The 7,698-nt window shown below is 37.3% G+C and overlaps 1 protein-coding gene across 1 annotated transcript; it reads right to left on the bottom strand.

Annotated features, from left to right (window-relative positions):
* Positions 1-6,356: 6,356 nt before the first annotated feature.
* On the bottom strand, positions 6,357-7,293 carry LOC5569673 (COP9 signalosome complex subunit 8). The gene is made up of 3 exons (XM_001652889.2): positions 7,110-7,293; positions 6,974-7,044; positions 6,357-6,899 (listed from the first exon to the last, which is right to left on the bottom strand). Exons 1-3 carry the CDS (start codon positions 7,164-7,166, stop codon positions 6,464-6,466), a joined length of 564 nt encoding a protein of 187 aa, XP_001652939.1. The 5' UTR covers positions 7,167-7,293; the 3' UTR covers positions 6,357-6,463.
* Between the last annotated feature and the right edge of the window lie 405 nt (positions 7,294-7,698).

Genomic DNA, 7,698 nt, shown 5'->3' on the forward strand with positions numbered 1-7,698 from the left:
CGTCTATGCCATATGAAGTATGACGCGGCAATAAGCAAAAAATGTCAAAATTTGATACCACCACTACAGGTTACGCCTTTGGTTTCCATCATATGGGCTAATGGATTATGCCCTCCCATCGCGGCAAGGTCGCATAACCAAGGGGAGGGAACAAGTGTATATTTTATAAAGACTGGTTTGCTGCCGAAAAAAATGATCGCCTTTCCGATGCGTGCAAAATATCTTTTCAAAATTGGTCAAGAAAATATTTTTTCTTCAGTCGCAGTACGCAGTTGAAAAGAAATGTCATTTCAAATGGAGCTCACTGTAGAAAATTTCTTGACCATTTCTTGGACAGAAATTTTTACTTTTCTTGAGCGGAACAGCATACCTTGCTTTAAGCCTGGTTTGCTATTAAAAAGGAATCGCTAAAGAAATTTCTCGTCAATTCCTTGTAGAAATTTTCTACAGCGACTCCCATTTGAACTGACAGTTCTTTTCAACTGCGTACTGCGATCAGAAAAAAGCGTATTCCTGAGCGATTCCTTGAAGAAATTTCCCATGCATCAAGATAGGCTGAAAAATTACCTGTCAGCAGCGAATCAAGCTTTAAGCGAAGTATGCACTTCAACAGAAAAGTAATCGCCTATCTCGATGCGTGAGAAATTTCTTACAAGAAATGGTCAAGAAAAGCATTTCTCTTCGATCACAGTATGCAGTTGAAAAGAAATGTCATTTCAAATTCAGCTCACTGTAGAAAATTTCTTGACCATTTCTTCCGCAGAAATTTTTATTTTCCTTGAGCGGAACAGCATACTTAGCTTTACTTTGAACTGCTCTGAAGTAAAGGCTAAGTATGCTGTTTCGCTCAAGAAAAGTAAAGAAATTTCTTGACTTAATGGGTCAAGAAATTTCCTACAGAGAGCCCCCTTTGAACTGACATTTCTTCTCAACTGCGTACTGCGATCAGAAAAAATGTGATTTTCTTGACCATTTCTTAGAAGAAATTTTCCAGGCATCGAGATAGGCGATTTCTTTTCTTGTCAGTAGCAAACCAGCCTTAACAATGAAGCTCAAACGACGTACTTACTGTTCCGCAACATTTTTTACTACAGTTCTATATCGACCCATATCTATAGTCTAATTTGCGATTTTCAAATAGTAAATGATATTAAATAAATTATTTTCGACGATAGACAGCGTTTTCCGTTTGAATTGACTTTTTTCCATTGCGAACAGCGAGCGAAAAAAAAAAGATTTTTTGTTCGATCCCTTCCTCAATTTCCCACAAATAAAGAAAAACCAATAAATTACTTTGAACAGCAAATCGAGCTTAAATATATGTTCTGTATCCTAGAATAACCAAAACATCAGATTTGTTATAGAAAAAATGCTGTTTTAAACTAATTTCATTTTACGTGACAACCCTTCACCTACCCAAACGGCAGTGAAGAGTTTCCACTTCAAGTGATTGCTTTTGTCGATCTTCGCCGGGTAGTGTGCCATTCGTAATAGGGTAGGTGTACCAGTTATGGACATAATGGTTCCCTATTTCGCCATACGGGATAATTTGATTATCTTCAAATTTAAGGTACCGTGGGGCAAGTGGGTAATGAAATTCGCATAGTTGAGATTCTTCAAATTCTAGAGACTTTAAATTTAAACAAATGAGGTCGTGTATATTTTTTAGCTTGACTCCCATCAAATATAAGCAGCATGCTGAAATTGATTTTCATGAAAAATTAAAGAAAAAAATACAGAAAATGTTTTTGAAAAATGTCTCTTTACTTTTCACTTGCCCCAAAAGTGGGGCAAGTGAAAAGTTTACCGTTTTGAACAATAAATTCAAAAACAAACAGTTATATTCACGATTTCTATTAGCTTTAATATTTGTTACGACTTCCCAATGAACAATAACATAAGTAACATGTAAACAAAAAAAAAATGTTATTGTTTTCACTTTAATTTTCTGCTCTTCAATTATTTTAGTTGAAATGATTCGACAACATTATAACTGCAGCATTTCCATTGTTAGTTCTTACATTATAGGATAGCAATTGCATTTCTGCTCTGTAGAATTTCCACCGCTCGTTATTTGTTTTTGAGAAAGTCGGATATAACGTCGGATAACTCTTCGGGAGAAATCAAACGGAATCCTTCAATAACGTATTAAGAATCTTTTTTATGTGGATAGACCTATACCCCATTTTTATGTTTTGAACTAGCTTTACATAGACATTCCACGAGATTTCCGTGTGTTCTCTAAGGGGGGACGTCATTTGGCATAAAGTCATTTGGCATAAAGCCGTTTGGCATGAAATAATTTGGCATAACGGTCGTTTGGCATAATAGTCATTTGGCATAATGGACGTTTGGCATAATCATTGAAAACTGAGTTGCTATGCTTTTGGCATTACCATTGCTAACATTCTCATATGTGATTTTCCCTTCTTTTGGTCATAGGCTGTTCTTTCTCATTACGTTGTTAAACTAGTGGTTTGCATTGTGACTTCTAAGATTTTCATTGACAATTTTGCCTTCTTTCCTTGGCATTATAACTACCGTGAAAGCCCCATACTCTGCGCACTTAAGGCTTTTCAAATTTCAAACAGCTGTAATTAATTGAAAACAAAACACAATACTCTGAAATTTTGGGAGCAAATACTTATTGATCTTATGTATAAGGAAAAAATATAAAAGCTTTACTAAGTAATGATTTTGATTGCAAATTTTTAATTTTTCTCAAGGGTGTCCGTGTTCCTAATTCTGCGCACTCATTTTTGCAATGCTCCTTATTCTGCGCATTTAGATTCCTAACTCTGCGCACTCGATAAATTCTTTATAACAGTTTAAGTATTTTACTAAAAGCATTACTAGCATTTGAACTTTGAATTAATATTCATTTTCTTGCTTTATATGGCTTTACGTCCCCAGTGGAGCGTGGAATGTCTCTTACATAGAAGTTTACTAAGTGAAGTGAATTTTATTTATAACTCAATCTATGATAATTACTGTTACTGAATGCCATTAAGTGCAACTCTCAAAATAATCGAAATCATCATATTACTTCCAAAACATGTAATTAGCTTGGTTTTCTAAAATCTAGAACATACAAAAAGGGTACAAACTACGTCTTTTTTGCGTTCACCCTAAGCGTGTAAAGGAAAGTTAGCTTTGTCTGTTTATGTGTTTTCACTAAAAAATATAAAAACCAAATTTACTTTGGTTCGGGGTATTAAATAATTGTCTCGGATTCGGGTCGGATCCGGGTTTGAAGATAATAAATAAGAACCTGGTTCTGGTTTGTTATACGAATATCGTATGTAAATACGAATATCGTATGTAAATACGAATATCGTATGTAAATACAAAGAATAGTTTAAGCGAAAGGGTATATCCATTCTTAATGTATCTTTCATCGCTCAATCGAGAAGTATCGTCGCTCTGTATAAGCGTGACGTAATTAATGAACGATTCGTATTGCAGATCAATAACAGTACTTTATTGGCGTTTCTATATAGTAAATACAATTAAACCTCGATGTTCCGTTACTCGATATTGACTCATGAAACTATACAAAAAATCAAAATTATTTTATTGGATGGTTAGGGAGCATTCAAAAATTACGTCCATCGTTCAGGGGAGGAGGAGTCTACGAAAATATGACAATTTAGGTACTGTAAAAATCGCGTCAGGGGATTGAGGGGACGAAGTGTAGAAATCCTTAAATTATGATGGACGTCATTTTTTAATCTTCCCTTACTATGATGGTCCCCTCAAACAATTTTCCAAAGCATTTCTATTCCATATCTAAATGGTGTCGACAAGACAATGGTTCCCTTCAATATCGACCTCTGGAGGGTTGATTGTATGTTGAAAATAACGTTTTATAACTGCTGCGCATAGTAAGGAACATAGTTGAAAAATGGTTCCTTACTATGCGCACTTAAGAAGAAAAAGAAAATGAAGAGAAAATAAGTTGCACTTTACCAGTGATGATTGCTCGATAAATAAACTAGTGCCTACATACTAAAAATCTGAAGTATATTCTCTTTAATTTGCTTCAAATGACTTAAGTGATGAGGTACTCTCTTAGCATTTTTGCTAACGGGCAGTCAATTTGGACGTTTTTCAATATTTTTAATGCTATTTTATTTTTTACTAGTGGTCCCGGCAAACTTCGTCTTGCTATCAAGTAGGCTGTTGAAAAACGTCATGGATCATCCCATACAAAATGACAGTTCCGTTCACGCTCGTTTTTCCGACATTCCCGGTAAATATCCTGGGATTTTTATACACACAAACACGTCGGAACCCTTGACGAACAAAACGAAGGAAGAATCATTTAAATCCTTTGACCCGTTCTGAAGTCATTTCGTGACATACAAACACCATTCCATTTTTATTTATATAGAAGATTAAAGTAATAAACGTAAATTTGCCAAGAAAATTTTTCGCGTTTTTTGTTTCTATTGTAGCAATATATGGAAAAAAGTTTAAACAAAAATTTTAAGTATTTTACCAGATTTTGGTAAAAGTGCGCAGAGTTAGGAGCTGCGCAGAGTTAGGGGCCCTCACGGTACCACTTTCATCGACGAATTTCCCTTCTTTTGATCACCAGATCTTCTTTTAAGTAGCATTATTTAATTTTTTAATTTCTTTTCTTTTATGCCAAACGTCCATTATGCCAAATGACCATTATGCGAAATGACCATTATGCCAAACGACTTTATGCCAAATGGCTTTATGCCAAATGACTTTATGCCAAACGGGGTAGCCCCGTTTGGCAACATCTTTTAGAGAAGTTCCATGATTTCTTATAGCTTTTAACGCTTGAGTATAGTGTTTATTGAATTATCAGCACGTTATGTTTTTCTATGATAATTGCGAACCATGTTTACTTATGGCTACTTAAAGAGAAAACACAAATTCAATATCTAATGATAATCTTTTCACTTGCCCCACCTGATAAGAAAATTGACGGTGTTTAAATTTAGTTATTTTTAGGTCTACGTCAAATTAATCCTAAAACTTTTTTTTATTGCAGTTTGAAACTGTCACAGAGGACAACTAAGAAGTGGTACAGGAAATTATTTTCCGCAACTTTTTTCCACTGGAAATATTAAAATAAGATTGTACGCCGCCAACTTGTTACGGAGTAACAGTTGACAGGTTAACAATTTTTCGCTCTATTATGCAATAATGGCTGAAAAATTTCAGAAATCTCTTACCTATTGTTATGTTCTAAATGGCCTCAAAGGTTTACGCATGAGTTTAAAACGTTAATTCACATATTCAGTAAAATATATTAATTGTTTTCACTTACCCCATTTACCCACTTGCCCCGCGGTACCTTATAATCATTCTGAGTGTTTAAGTAGTTTCATATCAAATACATTTTGATGTTGAAGCATTCAAAAATATAAAAAATGTGAAAGTTTTCGAGAAAACATATATGGCCAAATAGGGAACCACTATAACCATAACTGGTACACTTTCCCTAGCTCGTGTTCATGCGATCTATCACTTGCGATGAACTTCTCCACGTTTTCCCACTTAAGCTAAGTATGCTGTTTCGCTCAAGAAAAGTAAAGAAATTCCTTGACTGAAAGGGTCAAGAAATTTCCTACAGAGAGCCCCCTTTGAAGTGACATTTCTTCTCAACTGCGTACTGCGATCAGAAAAAAGTGATTTTCTTGACCATTTCTTGGGAGAAATTTTCCACGCATCGAGATAGGCGATTCCTTTTCTTGTCAGTAGCAAACCGGCCTTTAGGTGGTATCCGTAATGGACCAGTGCTTGAGTTCACTAATTTGACGTTTGAGCGGTGCCAAATTCACTCGTTACCATGGCCACATAAACAACACGGCACCGCTCAAACGTCAAATAGTGAACTCGTGCATTGGTCCATAGGAAAGAGATCACTTCACCTTTTTGTCACCGTGAGTGAAATCCGTAATGGACCTTTGCACGAGTTCACTAATTTGACGTTTGAGCGGTGCCATATTCACTAGTTACCAAGGTCACGTAAAAAACACGGCACCGCTCAAACGTCAACTGATGAACTCGTGCACTGTTCCATAGGGCCCTTCGGGTTATCTAGTTGTAGCATTAAGAGGACGAATAAACCTCGATGCCAATGCTAATACTTTATATACATAGCAGATATTACTGGTGCTGTGAGTGAAGTCGAATGAAGCAACTCGTCGTGTAAATCAAATGGAGAGTCACCTCACTCGAGTCGAGAGTTGTCACCTCGCTATACAAGACCTACAAATCTCACCTCACGCCACTCGTAGAATAAGCCCAAGAGGCTAGCCCCAAATTCCTGACTTTGGTAACAGACGGAAAAGAGCAACCCTCATACAATGCTAATGTTTTGGTTCAATGTTTTTACCTATATCAGATTGATAATCCTTTATTTCAAATCAAGAAATGTACATGAATAATGAAACTTCAAAAACCTCAAATCCCCGTGAGCGAATCAATTTTCCAAAAACGACACAAAATCGGTCAACTTTTGCAGCTGGTCTTCGGCCGTGACCACCAACGGTTTATCCACTGGAGGATGTTTGGGCAGAATCAACCTGGGACGCGGACCTTCGACAATCTCCCAGTTAAGGTTCTTGCACAACTCGTCGATCATATCCGGCGTTTGGTTGGTCATTTCCGCGAGTACGTTTTCAAAGATCGAACTGTAAGCCCGGCCGATCAGATTCACAGTTTCCTGTTGCATTTTCTCCTTCAGCTCAAACATCAGCTCGGACACATGTTTGGACCAGTCGTAGTTTATGGCCTTGTAGAATCCGGCCGTGTCATTATTCCACTGGCACTGGAACACTTTGTACATTTGCTCCAGTTCGGAGTGACCGGTTTTCACACTCGGTGGAATCCGCTTCCAGAGATATCGGGCGTTGGAGCTAAAGAGAGAAACAAAACAAGGGAAATAGGGTAAAACGGATGCAGTTATCTAGAAATGAACCACCATGCTTACAGATCATTCTGATACAGATATGCAGCGAAGAGCTCCGAGTACAGCTGAACCGAAACAATGCCATTCGGCGCCTGTCGAGAAAGGATGATGTAATTAATACAAAATAACTCCTGCAAAGCATCGTTCATCCACGTACCTCCAATTCCTGCCTTTCCAGCAACAGTGTGAGTTGTCTAATCTTTTCGAAAAACATTATTAAATTACCTAAAACTACTGTAATTTATAAGTTTAGCTTGTTGAACAACACTAGAAGCAAATCAGTCGATTGCAAAGAGATTATTTTTGTTTTGTTTCGTTCCATCGGGTTACCAGCTTCCAGTTCATCGCTTTGACATTTCAACGAAGGAACGCGAGGAAAAAGGTTGCACAGCGTACAGTGGCGCATGAGCCTCTGTACGTGCCATAAATTCTTTTGTTCTCATGACGTTTACTGTGCCTGTGCGCCGTGTGTTGGTGCTGTCTCGCTCTCTCTCACGAGCAACTTGAAAACAGAGCGCAAAGTAAAAGTCGCATGCACAGGCTCATAGGCCTATTCACATGACGTTCCTGCTGATTGGGAAGCTCTTCGACAGTTCTCCTATGAAAATGACAGCCTCGTGTATGCACCGGTCCTCCACCGATGTAAACAAATGCATAGACGGACCTGTAACATGAAAAGGCCTATAGCCGGACAAAATCTAAAAAAAAGTTTGTATACACCTAGGGGGTGCGAACTGAATACCGTG

Source organism: Aedes aegypti, chromosome 2 (assembly GCF_002204515.2).
Source record: "Aedes aegypti strain LVP_AGWG chromosome 2, AaegL5.0 Primary Assembly, whole genome shotgun sequence".
NCBI classification, from domain to species: Eukaryota; Metazoa; Arthropoda; class Insecta; order Diptera; family Culicidae; genus Aedes; species Aedes aegypti.

Excerpts from the sequence above, each read along its gene's own strand:
- LOC5569673 (XM_001652889.2), bottom strand. The coding sequence starts at position 7,166 with ATGTTTTTCGAAAAGATTAGACAACTCACACTGTTGCTGGAAAGGCAG. Across the intron at positions 7,045-7,109 it reads TGGAAAGGCAGGAATTGGAG|GCGCCGAATGGCATTGTTTC; the intron begins GTACGTGGATGA and ends CTTTCTCGACAG. Across the intron at positions 6,900-6,973 it reads TATCTGTATCAGAATGATCT|CTCCAACGCCCGATATCTCT; the intron begins GTAAGCATGGTG and ends TTCTCTCTTTAG.